General features: G+C 45.3%; 2 protein-coding genes across 8 annotated transcripts in view; one reads left to right on the forward strand and one right to left on the reverse strand.

Annotated features, from left to right (window-relative positions):
* LOC115166930 (microtubule-associated protein 1B-like) overlaps positions 1 to 5,670 on the forward strand; it is a 66,704-nt gene extending 61,034 nt beyond the window's left edge. For both annotated transcript variants that reach the window (XM_029720869.1, XM_029720870.1), the window contains one exon: positions 907 to 5,670. In XM_029720869.1, the coding sequence (XP_029576729.1) occupies positions 907 to 1,062 (156 nt within the window). In that variant the 3' untranslated portion in view covers positions 1,063 to 5,670. The remainder of the gene's footprint in view (positions 1 to 906) is intronic.
* Positions 5,671 to 14,053: 8,383 nt separating this feature from the next.
* Positions 14,054 to 24,078, reverse strand: part of LOC115166931 (inositol hexakisphosphate and diphosphoinositol-pentakisphosphate kinase 2) — a 53,044-nt gene continuing 43,019 nt past the window's right edge. For 2 of the 6 annotated variants that reach the window (XM_029720871.1, XM_029720877.1), the window contains 5 exons: positions 23,785 to 23,841; positions 21,627 to 21,806; positions 18,302 to 18,439; positions 15,760 to 15,873; positions 14,054 to 15,045 (listed from right to left, as the gene is read on the reverse strand). In XM_029720871.1, coding sequence (XP_029576731.1) covers positions 14,414 to 15,045; positions 15,760 to 15,873; positions 18,302 to 18,439; positions 21,627 to 21,806; positions 23,785 to 23,841 — 1,121 coding nt within the window. In that variant the 3' untranslated portion in view covers positions 14,054 to 14,413. The remainder of the gene's footprint in view (positions 15,046 to 15,759; positions 15,874 to 18,301; positions 18,440 to 21,626; positions 21,807 to 23,784; positions 23,842 to 24,078) is intronic. The other 4 variants (XM_029720874.1, XM_029720873.1, XM_029720876.1 and 1 more) reach the window with 2 other exon arrangements.

Consider the following 24,078-nt stretch of genomic DNA (forward strand, 5'->3'; position numbering starts at 1 on the left):
ATATTCCTCTCGAGGTGCATTTAAGTTGCGAGAGCCATAGGGAGGGAAACGTATTCTGACAAGCAGTCAATGCACAACCATTGTTCATGCAAGCGTGGGGAAAACACTTCAGAAAGCAGTTTTGGCTTTTGTTTAAAGAGAGGGGAATCCCAGCTTTCCATTGCTGCCACATTTATTTCCCTACTCCCACAATTGCCCGCGTGGCATCACTTAAAAAATGCAGTTACAACCTGAGTTTCAAGCATGGTTTAGGCACAGCTGTGCAACAGAGCTCTTAAAGGGCAATGGCATACTTTGTAATAGAAACCAAGAAAAAAAACATATTTTTCCAATTTAATAATAATGAATAATTATTAACAATAATTCTAAATAATAATAATAATATCAATCAGGATGTTGTGTCCAATGGGGTAAATACAGATGGATAAACCCCATGCTTCAACCTATGTATGTATAGACACTGCTGCATCAGTTGGGCCACAGGTGATAAAGCTTATTGTTAATAGCACATCTGATAATATCGACCAAGGCACAGGACCTTTTATAGGCCTGCAGATCAAGGGGACTGGAATTGGTCAAACTTGCAGTTTAATACATGTTCAAAATTATCCTCTTTCCATAAAAGCACGATGGTCATGACTTTTTACATGAAAGGGGAAATTAACTTGGCCCCAGACAATCAATCTGAGATGGACTTCAGTTTCAGCCATGGGATTTCTTTGTCTGCTTTAACACCTGATTAAATCACCATCTCCCATCTTTCTCCCTCTCACCTTTTCATCTCTCCCTTCTCTCTCTCTAATGTTCTCCCCATCTTCTTCTCCTCTGATTTTCTTCCTTTCTTCCTCCTACCTCTATCCATTACCTCATTCTCTCTGCCTCTCTCTCTTTCTCTCTGTCCTGCAGGTGACGTTGATTCCCACCCATGACACAGATGTGACTCGGGAGTGGTACCAGCAGACCCATGAACGGCAGCAGGAGCTAAACATCATGGTCCTGGCCTCCAGCAGCACCGTGGTCATGCAGGATGAGTCTTTCCCCGCCTGCAAGATCGAATTTTAAGCCCCATCCCCCCTCTCTTCCCCTCTGTAATGGGACAACACACCCCGGGTTCAGTCTGTCTGTTTAAATATTTTGGATCTGCCTTTTCTAGGGATTTATTTCTTACTTAAATCATAACAGTACATCTCAAATTACACCCTATTTGTCTTATAGCTAACATAGAACTCTGGTCTAAAGTAGTGCACTGGACTGTATGTGGAGTAGGGTGTCATTTTAGACACAGCGATATTCAACAACCACACGTTTGATTATGGTTATTGTCATGGTTTGTATTATAAAGGTGCTCTTCAGACTATAACGCTCCTCTACTATAATTCTAAGGTTTATTAAAGGAAACAAGTACGGTTGTGCATACGGTAGAAATACAGGCAAAATGTCCAGGCAATGCTTACTGTTTCCTTCAAGTTAAGACAGATTTTCTTCTAATAGGCATAATTCAAAGCACAAGTATGCCCAATTATAATGTTACCAGCCCCATCAACAACAACAACTTATTCAACTTACAACTTAATCAACAACAACTTCATCTTTGTTTAAAGAAGTTAGAACACTAAAAAACATTTTGTACTTTAGTGTTTATATGTTTTGTAGAACTGAATACGCCATGCTAATGCCAATGGTACTTTTCTCATCCACGTGCCACTCATTGAACTTTGTGCCTAATATTGACACATTGACATAGATGATATTCTAAGTAGATTGTCTCTAAGAGTCTTTTAGATGTCGAATAATTATGTTTGTAGTAGAATAGGGTGGAAAAAACAAATCGAGTCATACTCAAAGGTGTTGTGTGTGCCATTCAGTTTTCATGTCATTTCTGCAAGGTGAAATTAGCTTTTAATGGATTTCTCAAGCGCCATATTGCGTACAGTAAATTGTAACTGTCAGTGTTGTCTGGTTGTAAAGTGAAGTCTTTTGAGAATGTTCCCAGCCAGAACACATCCAGATCTGTCGAACAGGGCTGGTGTATATTGTACAATATACAACATGCGCAGTAGATTACCCTTGCATTTATTTTCCAAGCTTGCATCCACAAACATATCTTGGACCAGGCCAACGTATGCTATTGTGTGGAAGGAAAGGAGAATACTCACATTGCAACATTTTGATGACTGTATGTCAGGTTGCAATGTTGCTACATTCAATGTACTACTTCCTCGTCATAGCATTTATACGCATGTATAACATACTGTAAGCATTACACATTGGCTTGGAATAGTGTGGCTTATGAAATGACAAATAGCTTAAGCAGCTTGTTGGTGTTCATGAACTCATTGATAGAAAGGAGGCTGTCAGGTTAAAAGATGTTACACAACTTAAAGACAACAACACTCCGCTATTTTATCTGCAGAGCTACAGACCGACAGTGTCTGTGAACTGGAGTAGGTCCACACTTTGGGAAGGTATCACAAATCATATGATTATTCTCACATTTAGTATTGACCCTTTAAGAGACATGGGTGTGATTTGGGATTTGTGTAAGGTGAAGATAGTGTAGACTAGTGGTATGTACTCCAGCTATGACCATCAAGGTATTGTCCCAAATGGCACCCTATTCCCTATGTAGTGCACTACTTTTGACCAGAGCCTTATGGTAGTGCACTACATAGGGAATAGGGTGCCATTTGGGGCAGTCATACCTAACCTGGTTATGACTACAGCAATAGGACCATGTGGTTGTGAGCTCATGGCCCATCGCCTGTACAGGGTAATAGTTTGATTGAGTGTCTGAAGACTTGTTTGTGAGGTGTTTGTGCCGTGCATTAACGTTGATGAACATTGTGGGGCGGTTCCATAGATGACAGAGGTTTGACTGTCACCCACATGTGCCTTTCTGTCCTGTTGTGTGTTCAAGGAAGACTCAGATGCTTGCTTGAAATGGCCCTTGTGGCAAAGCCATAGATATTCAGTGTTCGGCAAACTCAGTTTCGGTCTCAGAATTTGAACGGGCGCCATGTTGGCACTGAAAGCTCCAAGACAATTACATTGTAGTTGGAATGCAGATTAGAATGTTCTCATCATGGCATGTTTGGTGCAGACATGGAGGATGGTTTGCCATGGTAAAGTAGTGGCCAGGTGGGCAGGTCAGTGTTGTAGTATGATCACTAAACTAAAAGCAAAGGTCCAAAAATATGATTTGCACATCCTACTAAGCAAACTAACATGGTACTTTTACCAGTGTTTAAATCACAGGGTCTGATATTCTCTGTCGGCGATAGTGAACAAGAAGCACAAATTATCAAACCACTTAACAAGAACCAACTGTGGTCAAACCCTTATTCTAAGAACTTGTAGGCCTACTCATATGAAAATACTCTAATTTGGGATTTCTACCAAATGTGTTTATGTTCTTTAACACAAAAGCAGTCATTTTTAATCAGAAAAAGAGAGCTTTGTTGGAAATGTTAACTCACAGACAGACGTGTTATTTCCTATTGAGTTGTATTATTTTCTTAATCCTTGTGATGCCCATGGAAAGGGAAAGAGGTGTTTTGCTCTAGGGCTGGTTTAGAACCATTAACTTTGGGAGCAGAGGCCAAAAGGTTTTTGCTCTACCACAATCACCTTGACTCAATGCCTTGGAATGTTTTTTAAAAACAAAATGTACAATTTGCTTTTGATTTTATGTGATCATAGTCGGTGTGTCTAGAATGTAATTTTCAGTGTTATTTAAGATGGGTTTTCATTTGTGTGCACAGTTTGTAATTGTATCCTTTAATATTACTGTAAGTTAGGACTAACTAAGTAGATTGTTAGAAACTAACTTAGAAAACGAGACAAAAAGACATGTTTTAATTCCACTTTATTGCATCATGACATTGAGTTTTTGAGGCTTACAAAGAACAAATTATAACACGCCTTGTTTGAGGGTCTAGACAAATTGTACCATTGCTCAATCTTTGAGGCTAATCAGAATATTCAGCCATGTATTCCAGTTTTTCTGAGACACATATGGCGCACACACGCAAATAATATCATAGAGACAAAGAAAATAGGATGAATTGTCAAATGCTTTCAGTAAACATGCTTTGAATCCTTTAATGTCTTTTTCTTTTCTTTGCCGAAGCTCATTGCACAAATGTACCGGACCATGCAGATTATCAGACAGAGCAGTTCTGAGATAGCCTGGTTAATTAACAGACAGAGCAGTTCTGAGATAGCCTGGTTAATTAACAGACAGAGCAGTTCTGAGATAGCCTGGTTAATTAACAGACAGAGCAGTTCTGAGATAGCCTGGTTAATTAACAGACAGAGCAGTTCTGAGATAGCCTGGTTAATTAACAGACAGAGCAGTTCTGAGATAGCCTGGTTAACAGACAGAGAGCAGCGTTCAGTCTGGTTTAACCAGGCTAGTTCTGAGTGTTCCAGCTGATCCGAATGTGAAGAAGCAGATTAACCTTTACGTTCTCCGTGGAGGACATTGATATCTTGGTTGCCTTGGTGACATACTAGTTAGTATTTGTATATGTTTTCTGCTCCATCAACTCAAAAGGGTTGTCAGTCAAAGTCAGACTGGCTCCTCTATTGTGTGTGAATACAGTGCATATCAAACTTATTTTTAGGGTAGAATGTCTGTTATTTTATTTCTTTACTCTTGTCTGAAGTCTGTCTATTTCTAATGGTTGCCCTGAGAAACGAGTGCAATTAATTAGTCAGCGATTGATTAAAGAAAATTGGACAAGTTCTTCATTTTCAGAGACTGATTTTTGACCGTACAGGTAATTGTCTTACTAACAGTTTTTCAAAGGCAAACTAACATGCCTGCTATATTGTTTAGCTGAGAGAACATTCTGCATAGCAAATATTGGATAATTTTACAGTGCTTGCAATTCTTTCACATAGAGAATGGGATTCAGAACAGTATCCCTTTATATCTCAGCAACTCTACCAGTTTTCCTGTGGTCTTTGACTTCAAGGTTGTCTTAACCGAGACATCAACTGTTAACTCATGTCAGCGTCATTCTGAAGACTAGAATTAACATTGCATTCATAGACAAACACAAACCACATCACACAAAACTGACTGCCAGATAGTGACTCGGATCACTATATCAATACATTTTATATCTAGGGTATTTATAATGGTTCACACAGTGAATTTTTCCAAATAAAAAAAACTAACAGAACAAAAACAGTAACAGTATCAATGTATTGTGCAAAAAATAATAATTCAGTTCAATTCTCCAAAACTCCTCAGAATCCTGATGTATAAAATCCTCATGAAGATTGTCCATCATTCCAATAAACTCTGCTTGTCTGTGCATGCTACCTTATTAGTTCTAATCCTGTAGGTAAGTTTAAAAATGAATAAAATAGAAACGCTATTTTAAAAGATGCATATTTAAAAAAAGCTAACTGTGGATGGTATGGGGAAGGCTGGTGCAAGGTCATCGTCTTGCCTCCACCGGCTGTGCTGTAAGGAAGGCGTGATCGCTTTCCTCTTTCTTTTTGCGAGCTTCATGACTGTTCTTAAATCTTTTGTTTTAAGTGCAATATACTTCTGTATCTATCTTTAACATGTAAAGGAACATAGAACTTCAGCAGATTTATTGTCAAAGGGAAAAGTGTGGTGATCATCAATAAAACATGTATTAAAGAATACAAAAAGCCTCAACTGTGTCTGATTTCAGGTAACTTCTGATATGAGTGCCTGGATACCTTGGCAGCAGCTAATGGGGATCCATAATAAATACAAATGTTGAATTCAATGCCTAGGTTTACCTCCACTGTACTCACATCCTACCATACCCTTGTCAGTACATTATGCCCTGAATCTATTCTACCACGCCCAGAAATCTGCTCCTTTTATTCTCTGTTCCCAACGCACTAGACGACCAGTTCTTATAGCCTTTAGCCGCACCCTTATCCTACTCCTCCTCTGGTGATGTAGAGGTTAATCCAGGCCCTGTAGCCTCCAGTACTACACCTATTCCCCAGGTGCTCTCATTTGTTGACTTCTGTAACCATAAAAGCCTTGGTTTCATGCATGTTAACATCAGAAGCGTCCTCCCTAAGTTTGTTTTATTCACTGCTTTAGCACACTCCACCAACCCTGATGTCCTAGCCTTGTCTGAATCCTGGTTTCGGAAGACCACCAAAAATTCTGAAATTTCCATCCCCAACTACAACATTTTCCATCAAGATAGAACTGCTAAAGGGGGCGGAGTTGCAGTCTACTGCAGAGATAGCCTGCAGAGTTCTGTCTTACTATCTAGGTCTGTGCCCAAACAGTTCGAGCTTCTACTTTTAAAAATCCACCTTTGCAGAAATAAGTATGACACTGTTGCCGCTTGTTAAAGACCCCCCCCCCAGCACCCAGCTGTGCCCTGGACACCATATGTTAATTGATTGCCTCCCATCTATCTTCAGAGTTCGTACTGTTAGGTGACCTAAATTGGGATATGCTTAACAACCCGGCCGTCCTACAATCTAAGATAGATGCCCTCAATCTCACACAAATGATCAAGGAACCTACCAGGTACAACCCTAAATCTGTAAACATGGGCACCCTCATAGATATCATCCTGACCAATTTGCCCTCCAAATACACCTCTGCTGTTTTCAACCAGGATCTCAGCGATCACTGCCTCATTGCCTGCGTCTGTAATGGGTCCACGGTCAAACGACCACCCCTCAATCACTGTCAAACACTCCCTAAAATACTTCAGTGAGCAGGCCTTTCTAATTGACCTGGCCCGGGTATCCTGGAAGGATATTGACCTCATCCCGTAAGTGGAGGATGCCTGGTTGTTCTTTAAAAGTGCTTTCCTCACCATCTTAAATAAGCATGCCCCATTCAAAAAATGTAGAACTAAGAACAGATATAGCCCCTGGTTCACTCCTGACTTGACTGCCCTTGACCAGCACAAAAACATCCTGTGGCATACTGCATTAGCATCGAATAGCCCCCGCGATATGCAACTTTTCAGGGAAGTCAGGAACCAATATACAAAATCAGTTTGAAAAAGCTAGCCTTTGCTTTCCTAACAGAAATTTGCATGCTGTATCACTAATTCCCCCCAAAATTGGGACAGTAAAGTCCATGGAGAATAAGAGCACCTCCTCCCAGCTGCCCACTGCACTGAGGCTAGGAAACACTCACCATCGATAAATCTACAATAATCGAGAATTTCAATAAGCATTTTTCTACAGCCTGCCATGCTTTCCACCTGGCTACCCCTACCCCGACCAACAGCTCTGCACCCCCCGGAGCAAGTAGTCCAAGCCCACCCCCGCTTCTCCTTCACCCAAATCCAGATAGCTGATGTTCTAAAAGAGCTACAAAATCTTGACCCCTACAAATCAGCTGGGCTAGGCAATTTGTACCCTCTCTTTCTAAAATTATCCGTCGCAACTGTTGCAAACCCTATTACTGGGCTGTTCAACCTCTCTTTCGTATCATCTGAGATTCCTAAAGATTGGAAAGCTGCCGCTGTCATCCCCCTCTTCAAAGGAGGAGACACTCTAGACCCAAACTGTTACAGACCTATATCCATTCTGCCCTGCCTTTCTCAAGTTTTCGAAAGCCAAGTTAACAAACAGATCACCAACCATTTCGAATCCCACCGTACCTTCTTCGCTATGTAATCTGGTTTCCGAGCTGGTCACGGGTGCACCTCAGCCACGCTCAAGGTCCTAAACGATGTCATAACCGCCATCGATAAAAGACAGTACTGTGCAGCCATCTTCATCGACCTGGCCAAGGCTTTCAACTCTGTCAATCACCACATTCTTTTCGGCAGACTCAATAGCCTTGGTTTCTCAAATGACTGCCTCGCCTGGTTCACCAACTACTTCTCAGATAGAGTTCAGTGTGTCAAATCGGAGGGCTTGTTGTCCGGACCTCTGGCAGTCTCTATGGGGTGCCACAGGGTTCAATCCTCGGGCCAACTCTTTTCTCTGTATATATCAATGATGTCGCTCTTGCTGCGGGTAATTCTCTGATCCAACTGTACGCAGACGACACCATTCTGTGTACTTCTGGCTCTTCCTTGGACACTGTGTTAACAAATTTCCAAACGATCTTCAATGCCATACAACACTCCTTCCGTGGCCTCCAACTGCTCTTAAATGCTAGCAAAACTAAATGCATGCTCTTCAACCGATCGCTGCCTGCACCCCTCCGCCCGGCTAGTATCACTACTCTGGACGGTTCTGACTTGTGGACAACTATAAATAACTAGGTGTCTGGTTAGACTGTAAACTCTCCTTACAGACTGACATTAAACATCTCCAATCCAAAATTAAATCTAGAATTGGCTTCCTATTTCGCATCAAAGCATCCTTCACTCATGCTGCCAAACATACCCTCGTAAAACTGACTATCCTACCAATCCTTGACTTCGGCGATGTCATTTACAAAATAGCCCCCAACACTTTACTCAGCAAATTAGATGTAGTCTATCACAATGCCATCCGTTTTGTCACTAAAGCCCCATATACTACCCACCACTGCGACCTGTATGCTCTCATTGGCTGGCCCTTGCTACATATCCGTCGCCAAACCCAATGGCTCCAGGTCATCTATAAGTCTTTGCTAGGTAAAGCCCCGCCTTATCTCAGCTCACTGGTCACCATAGAAACACCCACCTGTAGCATGCGCTCCAGCAGTTATATTTCACTGGTCATCCCCAAAGCCAACAACTCCTTTGGCTGCCTTTCCTTCCAGTTCTATGCTGCCAATGACTGGAACAAATTGCAAAAGTCACTGAAGCTTGAGACTTATATCTCCCTCACTAAGTATAAGCATCAGCTGTCAGAGCAGCTTACCGATCACTGCACCTGTACACAGCCCATCTGTAAATAGCCCACCCAACTACCTCATCCCCATATTGTTATTTTTTTGCTCTTTTGCACCTGTATCTCTTCTTGCACATTATCATCTGCACGTCTATCACTCCAGTGTTAATGCTAAATTGTAATTATTTCTCCACTATGGCCTATTTATTGCCTTACCTCCCTAGTCTTACTATATTTGCACACACTGTATATAGATTTTTCTATTGTGTTATTGACTGTACGTTTGTTTATCCCATGTGTAACTTTGTGTTGTTTTTGTCGCACTGCTTTGCTTTATCTTGGCCAGGTCGCAGCTGTAAATGAGAATTTGTTCTCAACTGGCCTACCTGGTTAAATAAAAATGGCGCAAATCTGACCTTGCCAGAGTTTCCATCAATGTTAAATCCATGTGAGAAAGTGCACATTTCAGGAGATGGGGGGGAATTGGGACACAGCCATAGCCTGTGTATAATAGCACTGGCTGAGGACCCCACGTCTCTATCCCAACATGCCTGTGAATTTGGGGATGATGTCATGGTGAATTTGTGGATGATGTCATGATGAATTTGGGGATGATGTCATGGTGAATTTAGGGATGATGTCATGCTGTGGTGATGAAGGGGAGACTGAACCCTGAATAATCTCCCTGTGCATATGAAAGGAGGTCTGGACAAGGGGACAATGTGCAGATTGTGCTGCCAAGGCTGGCCACCAGTGTCTGTCTTTAGGAGGGTGGGGGGCATTTCCACAATTTGGGCAAGGGATGTAATGTTGCTTGCTGTGAGACCCTTTTTTCTACTGTCACTGAGATCAGTTACAGTGATGAGTGTTTGCATTCTAAAACTGACACGGTGGAAAGATACAGTTATTCTATAACAGAGCAGTTATTCTATCTGTATAATTAGTATTTGGAATAGGTCTAGATTGTGCCTGAATTGATCTGATCAAATACTCTGCCACTGTGCTTACTGCTTACACAATATATCAGCCATTGTCTTGAGGCGAGCTCGGGCTACAATCCGTGCTTTGAGCGGCTGGTGAATGAGGAGCGATCTGTTGAATGCCCCAGCTGGCACACGCTGAATGGCAACTATGACATCATCCGCAGGGTCACATGAGCTCGATGTAGTAGGACCAACAGATGTAGCCGGGCCTGTTCTTCCTTTTCTCCTCTCTTTTCTGAAATGGGATGAATGTGGAGCAGTGTTCCAACTGTCAGTACTGGGCAATGGGGTAATGTCGGGTGGCCGCCAACTGGTCCAACAGTAGCATTTCAGATGGTTATCTATTCCATGGTTGGCCCAAATCTCACTGAACAGTTACAATGCCATTTTGAAGGAGTTTGTCTAGTTCCCGTTTTTTTTCCGGGGAAATCCCCAAGGACGCTCTTAGAACGTTCTTAGTCGCCTAGAGGTTTTTATCATCTAGTTCCCGGCTCAATCCGGGGACGTCCCCAAAGACGTTTTTAGGATGTTTCCAATACATCATTTTTTCCTGTTGAACAGAGTATTGAAATGGTTATTAGTGATAAAGATAATGCAAGTCCTTTATACTGTTAAACTTTATGTTTATGCATTGTTTAAAGAAAGTCATTTTGCTACCATATTTGGAATTGGAAGATGTACCCAAATAAATCTAGAAAAATGAATAAATCGACATCCATGTCTTCGGCGCCCGGGGCAGGGGCAGAACAACAGATGTTCTGTCAGCTCAGGGATTTGATCCAGCAACCTTCTGGTTACTGTCCCTACGCTCTAACCACTAGGCTACCTGCCGCACCATGTGGCTGAGAACATGTTCAGTTTTAAAGCCAATTTTCTTCAATAATACACATTTTCTCATGGCTTTGCCTTGTTCTTACGGTATCTGAGTGACTCAAATATTGGAACAAATTCAAAGCAATTTTTTAAAATGTTTGATTAACCCTGATCATTTGTTCTCTTAGACTATCGTATTTAAAAATGTAATTGTTCCATAATTTTTTCTACATACTTTTTTTTCTTCTGGTTTTAGTTGTTTCATTTCAGCTCATGAAAATGGGACCAACACTTTACATGTTGCGTTTATATTTTTGTTCAGTATACATGACAATGGTATATGAGACAACACATTTTAATCTGAACATTGTTTCGTTGAACAGGCCCGTGTTGCACGAGGCATCTGGCAGTTGTTACCCCAATGAGATTACTGGGCTGTAAGACAACATTAACAAAATGTTAGTGCTCACATCACTGACCTACAGGGGGATGGGAAATACTGTCAACGTAAAAAGGGGTGAGGATGCACCTCTGTAGACCCGATCAGTCAATAACCCACTGGTCGCTGCCAACAACATACCAATTCAAATCACAATTTAGATTACATTTTTATGAATATATGATTTGAGCCATGTTAGACATAAATATTGTCAATGTAAAGTAAACCATATTGTTATCTGCTGGTAAAGGGTTGCTATGTACTGCAAGTACAATCCACCATACTGTCTTTTTGTTGTCGTGGAATTGTTGTGTACCGTCCAGATGCTCACAAATATTAAACAGGAAAAGCATGGTTATATGAACAAAGGCCAGTCATCCCTCAGACAGCCATGTACTCACAAGTCAAATCCAATAGAAGCACACAGTGGGAGAAATATCATTTCACAGGACATTTTATTCAGAACATTCTTTAGAGAAATAGGCCTGCATTTGTAGAAACCATAGAGCCATTGAGCCGATTACCCCACACAGCAAATAGCATAGAAATTAAAGCAGAGTGCGTTTTCTCAGCTGAATCTTTTAAGTTAAAAGGCTGAAATCACTGAGCTCCAAAAGCATGTAAGTGCATTTTTCATGCGTAAAGCCTTCATGAAGAGTTTAGAAGTGCATAGCAGCTAAACAGGGTATTCTTCATTAAGCTATTTCATTTTATCTACTCACTTTCCAACTCCTTCAAAAAGATGACTCAAAAAGGGTTAATCCATCTCTTTCCAAACCAAACAGATGTGTAGTTTAGCATCCTGAAGCGCAGATGAAATGTTGCACACACTTTACAACAGACAACACTAACCCCTACTGTAGGCCGGAGACACAGACCAAAGGTATTACACACAATCAGATAGAGTTTCATTGTGTAGATTGACACACATCTGTACATATCCACTGAAACAATGGCAGATTACAGTGTTAATGTTGATTCTATGCAGCAGCAGTGTTGTTCATTCTTTGACTGACATTAAATTGTGTTAGGTGACAGAAATAATCGTCTCTACAGTACATCACGATACGACTGTACCAACCCCAATAGTCAAATACAGAATCTCATTTACTCTCTCACACACTGATAACAGTCCACGCACAGAACAGGCCCTGCAACAAAAACGGTCTAATGCAATGGAACCACAGAGAACCATCCAAAAATACCCCAACCTCTTTTGTTCAGTCAAAAAAAAAAGATTGCTTAATACAGTAATGTGTTTGAGGTGATCTTTTACAAAAATATACAGTTGCTATGATACAAGTTAAAACTGTTAATAAATCTGATGGCTCTGCATTAAAAATATCACCTCACTAGGCGTCATTCAAAGTTAAATATAGATCTCTCTCGTCATATGGTTTCTATATGATTACTTAAAGTGGTAGTTGAGGTTTAAGGAATTTGGCAAAAGAAAACAGTGCACAAGTTGTGATCGAATGAAACGTGGGTTATTTTTACAGTCAGTGGAGTACTGCTCCCTCCTATGCAGGTCCTTCAGGGGCTAGAGGAAGTGACAAGGGGCTGTTTTCAAACCTGGGCTAGAGGGATAGTAGCCTGGTGCTCCAGTCCGTTTGTGCTTTAGCCAACTCCTCTGTGTTTGCGTTCATTGTCGTGACAACGTGTATGGCTTGACAACAGTAGAAGAGCTAGCTACAGCACACAGATGTAAGATCTTCATTTGATCACCCTGTTGCAGGAGAACTTTCCCGCAATGCAGGAAATGCAAATTGTGTAGTGTATTTGATGTTTAAAAAGGATTCTGAAGTTTGTAATTTCCACTTAAAAATGTATCAAATGACCTACAAAAATGTCCATTAATTATAATCCACATTTCCAGGTCCTGCAAGATTAATTTCCTGCTGTAGCAAACTGGCTCAAATTAAGATCCTACATCTGTGCAGTGTGGGACCAGGCTAGGATTTGAGTATATTTCATCTCAAAAGAGGAAACGGCAATAATAAATCTCACCATACATGTAGTGGAGATCTTCTTTACCCCTTAGAAAAGAGCTCAGCTGCTGGTCAGGAGTTTCTAAGGTCCGTTCACTTGATTGGCACAAGGTGCTGAGCGCTGCTTGGTCGGGTGCAGCGCAAGATCAGAGTTTAATAGACTATCTCGGAGCTCAGCGTGCTGATAAGAGCCTAGCTTGGCTCTTGTTGGCTCGATGCAACACAGTTGTGGCGCATATCAAGTGAACAGACCTTAATGGTGATACAGACCATCACAGGGAGAGGATCGCCTAGAATAGGACCACTGGGGAAACACAGGGTGACATCTTCTGTTTGATGAAACGTCACAGACCAGTCATGTGGTGCATTTATCATTTCAATGTGTGACAAGACCATGATTTCAATATACTGCAATAAAGTTGCCAACTGAAAATGCATTTCAAAACGGCTTTGTTTGCGTTTGCCGAAGCCGAACTTGATGAAATTTTGTTTCAACACAATATCCATATAATAAACACATTTTCCAACACATTTTGACATGTACATTTCCCAGCAGGAAAAATGAATGTATTACTCACAATACTTGAAGTGAGATGTCTCTCAAACCATCTCCTTTTACAATGTCCATGAGTTGGTGGACATGCTGCAATTCTAGCTATAATAAACGGTATGTATGTAGCAATGTACATGATGCAATATGCGAGCCCACCCGTCAAATTGAAATGTTGTTTCAGTTATATTTGGCGAGATCTCCACAATGGTGCACACCGAGGGCTGTTCAATGGATAGAAGATGTCACCCATTATAAACTGTTTACACCAGCAACATCAAAGCTTCCCTTCAGAACAAGTGGCTTTCTATCGGACACAGTGACAAAAACATCCATACATGACAGTCATGATAAGGATGTTGTACTGTACTAGGTGGTAGTTCTATGATCATACTGAGTTCTCCTACAACGGCTGGTTCACAGACAGCTGCGGGAGAGAGACTGGGGTCGTGTTCATTACGTCAGGCCACGGAAAACATTTTAAAACGTTTTTTTTTTAATTAAAATAGAAAATGCTCTATCTTAAATGGACAAATCCAGGAAGTCTCTGCCATTTTCAGTCACTTTTCCTCAGTTTTTGTGCCTAATGAACACGACCAGGGTAGAGAAACACTAAGAAGCAGCAGCCCGATCCACTATTCACCAGACATAAGTTACAAGCCTTGGTCTAAGACTAGGTCACAAGGATGCCCCACTGGGGGTTCACCACATGGAACTGGCTGAGGAGTTTTTGAAGGGCTTCCTGGAAGCATCCTTCCAGCCCCCTAGACGTTCTACCTTACTTCCTTCTAGCCTCTTAGAAGACCTAGGCTCCTTCTCTGGTTCTCTGAGCCCCCACCTAGGGCTCTGACGCATGAGGGGCTCCCACCTCTAGTGGCATCCCAGGATGGGGGAGGCTCCCCGTGCTGCCCCTCCACATCTCCACCGTCTCCTGGGTGTCAAAGAACTCGTCAGTCCCCTCTGGGGACTGGGGCGTCTGTGCGCTGGATCCTGCCTCACTGCCGCTCTCTCTGAGCTCCAGGAGCACCGGGAGAGAACCGGGGAGATATTCATCCATACGGCCCAGAGAGAGGTCTGCCAGTGGGGAAGACGGGCTCAATGGGCTGAGGTCTGGAACTTCACCGCAAGTGGCCTCAGTTGAAGCAGGGGACTCGCCTGGCTCCTCCTGCCTTGTTTCAGAGTTCCCACTCAGGGGCAGGTGGCTGGCTGGGGCCTCAGGATTGTCTTCTGGGGGTGACTGGCAGGGGGTGGTCGGGTCCTCCGTGGGACTGGTGGGATTGGAGAGTTTGGGGGTTTGGGGGCCAGCAGTAGGGGCCTGCTGGCCTGTGTTGTGATGGCAGGAGTGGATCTCCTCGATCTCCTGGGGGGTGAATGGGGTCTTGTCGCTGAAGCTAAAATGGGGGGAGGCGTCTGCCGTGGTGGGGGAGGAGGGGCCAGCGCTGGACACCGTACTGGACGGACCGCTGCTGTCTGCAGAGACAGAGACCAAACAAATGATCAATGTACCAAGCAATCAGTCATCTATCAATTCAATTATGTTTTACTAAGGTAATGTTAATCATATTGAAATTGAGGCTAATAGGTTACAATTGAGTGCAGGGAAAGACATGACCAAAGAGGAAAGAACTGTGAGCTAGTTAGCACATAAAAAAGCCTAACCTACCCACCGCTAAGGAAAATGGTACCTGGGGATTTCACTTAGAACAAAACCACCATTAAAACACAGAACATTTCTGTCCTTGAGCACACCTCTGAAAAATCAGGAAATAGGTGGTTTACAGAAGATGATAGAAGACAGCGGTGGGAGAGGGTTGGAAACCCAGTTAGTCAACACAGGCTGTGGTGGGCCACTGTAGTAGTAAATCACTTTAAATAGCCCTAAGACAGTGGAGCCTAGGGATACTGTGGGAGGCAATTACATGTAAGCCTTAAAATGAGAAATTTCAACTCCAACTTCTAACAAACACTTTTTGGAATGTACATGCACACACACACACACACACACACACACACACACACACACACACAAGAATAAGACCTACTGATAGTCATTTGATGCTAGATACCAACACAAACCAACACTCTCAAATACTCCCCAATGCAACTCCTTCTCCTTCTCTAAAAACAACTTAACCGGTCAAACTAAAAGGTAAATGAATTACATGAAAGAGAATGAACACTCACACCAGGGAGGTCTGTCAGAGCGCTGTCGGGGTGATACGGAGGAGGAGAGGACTCTCTGAGGCATGTAGGAGTCCACCGACGGCTGGTTCTGAGAGTCAAACATGGCCGACAGAGCTGTGAGGAGAGAGGAGAGCGGTTCACACAGGTCTGTGAGGAGAGTGGTTCGCACAGGGCTGTGAGGAGAGCGGTTCGCACAGGTCTGTGAGGAGAGCGGTTTGCACAGGGCTGTGAGGAGAGAGGAGAGCGGTTCACACAGGGCTGTGAGGAGAGAGGAGAGCGGTTCACACAGGTCTGTGAGGAGAGAGGAGAGCGGTTCACACAGGTCTGTGAGGAGAGCGGTTCACACAGGTCTGTGAGGAGAGCGGTTCACACAGGTCTGTGAGGAGAGCGGTTCACACAGGTCTGTGAGGAGAGCGGTTCACACAGGTCTGTGAGGAGAGCGGTTCGCACAGGGCTGTGAGGAGAGAGGAGAGCGGTTCACACAGGGCTGTGAGGAGAGAGGAGAGCGGTTCACACAGGTCTGTGAGGAGAGAGGAGAGCGGTTCACACAGGTCTGTGAGGAGAGCGGTTCACACAGGGCTGTGAGGAGAGCGGTTCACACAGGTCTGTGAGGAGAGAGGAGAGCGGTTCACACAGGTCTGTGAGGAGAGAGGAGAGCGGTTCACACAGGTCTGTGAGGAGAGAGGAGAGCGGTTCACACAGGTCTGTGAGGAGAGCGGTTCACACAGGTCTGTGAGGAGAGAGGAGAGCGGTTCACACAGGGCTGTGAGGAGAGAGGAGAGCGGTTCACACAGGTCTGTGAGGAGAGCGGTTCACACAGGGCTGTGAGGAGAGCGGTTCGCACAGGTCTGTGAGGAGAGCGGTTCGCACAGGGCTGTGAGGAGAGTGGTTCGCACAGGGCTGTGAGGAGAGTGGTTCGCACAGGGCTGTGAGGAGAGCGGTTCACACAGGGCTGTGAGGAGAGCGGTTCGCACAGGGCTGTGAGGAGAGCGGTTCACACAGGTCTGTGAGGAGAGCGGTTCGCACAGGTCTGTGAAGAGAGAGGAGAGCGGTTCACACAGGTCTGTGAGGAGAGAGGAGAGCGGTTCACACAGGTCTGTGAGGAGAGCGGTTCGCACAGGTCTGTGAGGAGAGCGGTTCGCACAGGTCTGTGAGGAGAGCGGTTCGCACAGGGCTGTGAGGAGAGAGGAGAGCGGTTCACACAGGGCTGTGAGGAGAGAGGAGAGCGGTTCACACAGGGCTGTGAGGAGAGAGGAGAGCGGTTCACACAGGGCTGTGAGGAGAGAGGAGAGCGGTTCACACAGGGCTGTGAGGAGAGCGGTTCACACAGGGCTGTGAGGAGAGCGGTTCACACAGGTCTGTGAGGAGAGAGGAGAGCGGTTCACACAGGTCTGTGAGGAGAGCGGTTCACACAGGTCTGTGAGGAGAGAGGAGAGCGGTTCACACAGGGCTGTGAGGAGAGCGGTTCACACAGGTCTGTGAGGAGAGAGGAGAGCGGTTCACACAGGTCTGTGAGGAGAGAGGAGAGCGGTTCACACAGGTCTGTGAGGAGAGCGGTTCACACAGGGCTGTGAGGAGAGCGGTTCACACAGGTCTGTGAGGAGAGAGGAGAGCGGTTCACACAGGGCTGTGAGGAGAGAGGAGAGCGGTTCACACAGGTCTGTGAGGAGAGCGGTTCACACAGGGCTGTGAGGAGAGCGGTTCGCACAGGGCTGTGAGGAGAGCGGTTCGCACAGGGCTGTGAGGAGAGCGGTTCGCACAGGGCTGTGAGGAGAGCGGTTCGCACAGGGCTGTGAGGAGAGAGGAGAGCGGTTCACACAGGGCTGTGAGGAGAGCGGTTCGCACAGGGCTGTGAGGAGAGCGGTTCACACAGGTCTGTGAGGAGAGCGGTTCACACAGGTCTGTGAGGAGAGCGGTTCGCACAGGTCTGTGAGGAGAGCGGTTCGCACAGGTCTGTGAGGAGAGCGGTTCGCACAGGGCTGTGAGGAGAGCGGTTCGCACAGGGCTGTGAGGAGAGCGGTTCGCACAGGGCTGTGAGGAGAGAGGAGAGCGGTTCACACAGGGCTGTGAGGAGAGAGGAGAGCGGTTCACACAGGGCTGTAAGGAGAGAGGAGAGCGGTTCACACAGGTCTGTGAGGAGAGCGGTTCACACAGGGCCGTGAGGAGAGCGGTTCACACAGGGCCGTGAGGAGAGCGGTTCACACAGGGCCGTGAGGAGAGCGGTTCACACAGGTCTGTGAGGAGAGCGGTTCACACAGGTCTGTGAGGAGAGCGGTTCACACAGGTCTGTGAGGAGAGCGGTTCACACAGGTCTGTGAGGAGAGCGGTTCACACAGGGCTGTGAGGAGAGCGGTTCACACAGGTCTGTGAGGAGAGCGGTTCACACAGGTCTGTGAGGAGAGCGGTTCACACAGGTCTGTGAGGAGAGCGGTTCACACAGGGCTGTGATCCAGTGTGCGTTTCATTAGCCAATGATACCTTATATCTGTCACGTCAAGACGTTTCTATGTGGTTTTCCTGTGTGTGTGTAACAGTCCATTACCTCTTGTGGTCCTGGAGTGGGCATCTCCACCAGTCTCACACACGGCGGTAATGAACTCATCCACCTGCTTGAGGGACAGCGAGTTGTGCAACGTCTCCAGTGGGTAGATGGAGGGCACCATGGAGCAGCCTTCAAAGCCTGCAGTCAGAGAGGGGAAAGACCCAGGCCCGCAGCCCCACCACCCTTCAGTCAGACTGGGGTAGGAGAGGTGGTTAGAGGGGTCTCTGGAGCAGGCAGGACCACTACTACAGCCAACACCACCTCCCCAGTCCCCAAGGCCAGTCACTCACCCTACTGCAGTCATCACCGGCCGTCCTAGTTCTGGATGTGGAGTGCTTTGTTCCAACCCTGCACTACCATCAGCTGATCACAAAGTTTAATTTGTTTGTTAGTGCTGGGCTGGAACCAAAGCCTGCACCCTGGGTAGCTCTCTGGAACTAGAGGTGGAAGGTGAACACTGCCCTAATGTTACGGTGTATTTCTGTTATGGTGTATTTCTGCCAAGGTTGGTTTCCAAACAAACAATACTGGAGGTAGACACAGGACATGCCTGATTCATGTAACCACATACAGTATGAGTCAAAGGTTTAGACACCTTCTCATTCCAGGGTTTCTATTTTTTACATTGTAGAATTATAGTGAAGACATCAAAACTATGAAATAACACATATGGAATCATGTAGCAACCAAAATAAAGTGTTAAAACAAATCAAAATATTTGAAATTCTTCAAAGTAGCCACCCCTTTGCCTTGATGACAGCTTTGCACACTCTTGGCATTCTCTCAACCAGCTTCTTGAGGTAGTCACCTGGAATGCATTTCAATTAACAGGTCTGCCTTGTTAAAAGTTAATTTGTGGAATTTCTTTCCTTCTTAATGCATTTGAGCCAATCAATTGTGTTGTGACAAGGTAGGAGTGGTATACAGAAGATAGCCCTATTTGGTAAAAGACCAAGTCCACATTACGGCAAGAACAGCTCAAATAAGCAAAGAGAAACGACAGTCCATCATTACCTTAAGACATGAAGGTCAGTCAACGCGGAAAATGTCAAGAAAGTGCTGTCGCAAAAAACCATCAAGCGCTATGATGAAACTGGCTCTCATGAAGACCGCCACATGAAAGGAAGACCCAGAGTTACTTCTGCTGCAGAGGATAAGTTCATTAGAGTTACCAGGCTCAGAAATTGCAGCCCAAATAAATGCTTCACAGAGTTCAAGTAACAGACACATCTCAACATCAACTGTTCAGAGACTCCGTGAATCAGGCCTTCATGGTCGAATTACTGCAAAGAAACCACTAATAAAGGACACCAATAAGAAGAGACTTGCTTGGGCCAAGAAACACGAGCACTGGACATTAGACCGGTGGAAATCTGTCCTTTGGTCTGAGGAGCCCAAATTTGAGATTTTTGGTTCCAACCGCCGTGTCTTTGTGAGATGCAGAGTAGGTGAACAGATGATCTCGGCATGTGTGGTTCCCACTGTGAAGCATGGAGGAGGAGGTGTGATGGTGCAAAACTTGTGACACTGTCTGTGATTTATTTAGAATTCAAGGCACACTTAACCAGCATGGCTACCACAGCATTCTGCAGCGACACATCTGGCCATCCCATCTGGTTTGCGCTTAGTGGGACTATCATTTGTTTTTCAACAGGACAATGACCCAAAACACACCTCCGGGCTGTGAAAGGGCTATTTAACCAAGAGAGAGAGTGATGGAGTGCTGCATCAGATGACCTGGCCTCCACAACCACCCGACCTCAAAACAATTAAGATGGTTTGGGATGAGCTGGACCGCAGAATAAAGAAAAAACCTTGAATGAGTAGGTGACCAAACTTTTGACTGGTACTGTACAAGACAAATCTCACACAAAACGACTGTACAACACAAAAAGCCTCCCTTACCCCAGGACACTAACAGGAGAATAAAGAAAAAGAATCACTGTGTTATGCGTTCGCCCGGCACTACATGAGTATTAATCATGGCTCAGCTATATAGGTGGGTTTCCTACCCAAGGCTCTGATGAAGGCGCCCAAACCCGACGTACGTCCCGTAAATAAATACTCAGATGAATGCAGACACAGAGCGCTCCTTTTTATATATTGTTACAAATAGTCACCTGTTGACATGTCCTGGGGTAAGAAATGCTTTTTGGGATTTTCCAGTCCCTTAGTCAAGCACTCGATTCCCTTGTTTGTTCAGGCTGGGTTGAAGCGAGTTTGGGTACGTTTTCTGTCTACTGTACAAGACATTTTTATCCATTTTAGTGGACAAACGACTCCATCCATATCCAGGAAGCAAGACAGACATGCACGCTGTCTTTCACACTACTGCGCCGACCCGAACTGTACTGGTTTGTATATTTTCTTCACTGTCTTTTTCTGCCACTATGGTGGATGTGTAACCAGGGCAGTACAGTTCAGCATGACTCAGTAGTGTGAAACGGGTCTTATTGACAGTCAGTAAAGCACCATAACACTTCAGATCACACAGCCAAAGGGGTCTACAAAGCAACAAATCAGTCCAGTCGATAGACCATCCATTCACTGTAATCCGTGTACATTTCACATCAATCGTGAAAAACAGTTTACGACCAAGTTCACTCTATTGGATAGAAAAGCATTAAACAAAGTCTACACCAACCAGACAGGGATGCTATTGCTATGCTAAATTGAAATGCCACATGGTTTGAGTATGTTGTATCAGGAACATCCTAGTGGGCAAAACTGTTGAACTAATGTCATTATAACCAGAAACTAGTTGATATTACGTAATTATAATGTCATTTCAAACAGAAAACAATGATTTCTCTGGTTTTCTAGTAATAGCTAGGTAGTTGTTTAATCTCAGACAAGTGATCTAGTCACAGGCTGCGCAGTTTTATACAACACAATGGGTTTCATTTCAGACAAACAGCATCTGACAACATCCATCCACTAGCTAAGCTACATTCCAAACTGCAGCCAGTTCCTGGTTCAAAAGATCTACGTTGGCAACAGTCACTCAAATTAAGACCATTAGTACTAAAAACAAGCAAGATCAAATAAGAACTGAACTGCAGGGAGGAAATAAGATTCAGTTAAGATAACTAATGCAAGACACCTGAAAAAGCCAAACCACACCAATGGCAAGCCGGTCTGCCAAAAGTCGCAGGCAAGCATGCGTCAAACAAACCACCGAAGGCAAAGCGGCGAAAGTCAACTGCGGCGGCAGTAACTAGCAGCACACCAGTACCAAACGAAACCTCAGATCTGCAAGCAGTACAGCAGAGGGTTTAAAGGGCATAGGAGGGCAGGGGGTTGAAGAGGGGCTGGGGGGGCTGACCGTAGAAGTACTCTAGGGGGTCCTGGCCAGAGATGAGCCAGTTACGGAAGAGGCGGAGGTGGTAGGAGCACTGGTTGAGGTGGTGGGCCAGCGCCCCGTCCAGAGAGAGAGGGCAGCACAGGTTGGCATCAGTGGAGAAGCGCCTCAACAGCTGGGCCACGTGATGCTCCTCCAAGGGCTCTGGGGAAGGAGGAACAGGAGGAGAGAGGATAGGACGGATAGAGCAGGGGAGGAGGAGATGGAAGGAGGAGGGGAGGCAGAGGATGACCATAAAGGATGAGGGAAGAAGATGGGCAGGATGGAGGAGAGCCAGAGAGGTGGGAGCAGGATAGATGGGAGGAGAGCAGGGAGGGGTGGATAGATGAGGATGCAAGAGGAATAGGAAGATAGAGAGTAGAGGGGGAAGAGAGGAAAGAAGGACAGTAAGGGGGGGAGTGAAATGAGGAGGGAGTGGATGAATGACACAGCAGAGGTAATGGGAGGAAGGACAAAGAAGAGGTATCACCCATTGTGTGGACAGAGATGGGGTGACTGGGAGGAGGGAGGGAGGAGAGGTATCACCCATTGTGTGGACAGAGATGGGGTGACTGGGAGGAGGGAGGGAGGAGAGGTATCACCCATTGTGTGGACAGAGATGGGGTGACTGGGAGGAGGGAGGGAGGAGAGGTATCACCCATTGTGTGGACAGAGATGGGGTGACTGGGAGGAGGGAGGGAGGAGAGGTATCACCCATTGTGTGGACAGAGATGGGGTGACTGGGAGGAGGGAGGGAGGAGAGGTATCACCCATTGTGTGGACAGAGATGGGGTGACTGGGAGGAGGGAGGGAGGAGAGGTATCACCCATTGTGTGGACAGAGATGGGGTGACTGGGAGGAGGGAGGGAGGAGAGGTATCACCCATTGTGTAGACAGAGATGGGGTGACTGGGAGGAGGGAGGGAGGAGAGGTATCACCCATTGTGTGGACAGAGATGGGGTGACTGGGAGGAGGGAGGGAGGAGAGGTATCACCCATTGTGTGGACAGAGATGGGGTGACTGGGAGGAGGGAGGGAGGAGAGGTATCACCCATTGTGTGGACAGAGATGGGGTGACTGGGAGGAGGGAGGGAGGAGAGGTATCACCCATTGTGTGGACAGAGATGGGGTGACTGGGAGGAGGGAGGGAGGAGAGGTATCACCCATTGTGTGGACAGAGATGGGGTGACTGGGAGGAGGGAGGGAGGAGAGGTATCACCCATTGTGTGGACAGAGATGGGGTGACTGGGAGGAGGGAGGGAGGAGAGGTATCACCCATTGTGTAGACAGAGATGGGGTGACTGGGAGGAGGGAGGGAGGAGAGGTATCACCCATTGTGTGGACAGAGATGGGGTGACTGGGAGGAGGGAGGGAGGAGAGGTATCACCCATTGTGTGGACAGAGAGGGGGAGACTGGCAGGAGGGGGAGAGGTATCACCCATTGTGTGGACAGAGATGGGGTGACTTGGAGGTACAGTAAGTTACTGCTATTTCTAACAGCCAACCTTCTCCTGTCAACCATCCCATTCCTCCATGCTCTGGACCAGCTACCATAAATGGCAAAAATCTTCAAGCAACATTCAGCGGACCCCATCCAACCCAATCATCCCACAGGTTTGCACAAAGACCTCAGCAAAATCTGCTCCATCCAACTGTCCCCAGCATTGACAGAGAGAAACGCCTCAAACTCCAAAAGACGGAATAGCGTATCACATGGCTCCACTGCAATCTCATCTTGGTTACGGAAAAAGCTCTGGGATGCAATCCATAAGTTTAGAAGACAGAAATACATATCCAATGAAAATCCACAGAGGAAACGTCAACATTGCATTTAATGCATTTGATTTTTTAACAGCATTGACTAGTTTCAAGTTGAGAGACCACATAGGAGCATTTGTGATAGAACTGAAGACGTTGAAAACGCTGAGACGTGGAGCTACACATGCTTAAATATGTCAAATATGTTTGTGTCATTGTGAATACATTCAAATCCTAGAGAGAAAAGAACAGTCAATCCGGTGTACACTAGGCGAAAGCGGTCCAGCGTGCATAGCGTTTTTGCCGTGCCACTACAATCAATCCTGTTTGACAGGTTGCGTAAAGCTGCAGTTGGATGTAAACCTGAGCCTCATTCGTTACTGTACCTGAGACAGGCCACCACAGAGGGGGAACAGCCACAGCAGACGTATCATCCTGTGTCCCTATTCAAAAGTCAATATATACACACAGTTGTGAATTGACATCCTTCAAGTTACTTAAAATGAAATGACTGTCATAAAAATAAAAAATAAATCCCATAAAAGCAATTAGGTGTTGTGTTCATGTACAGAAATGACATTTTAGGGGCCTCATTTATAAACGTTACCTACGCACAAAATATACCCCGAAATATGCGTGAGCCAGTTTTCCTTACCTCCCCGCAAACATTAGGCCATGCA

The sequence above is a fragment of the Salmo trutta genome, chromosome 29 (assembly GCF_901001165.1).
Source record: "Salmo trutta chromosome 29, fSalTru1.1, whole genome shotgun sequence".
Lineage (NCBI taxonomy): Eukaryota > Metazoa > Chordata > Actinopteri > Salmoniformes > Salmonidae > Salmo > Salmo trutta.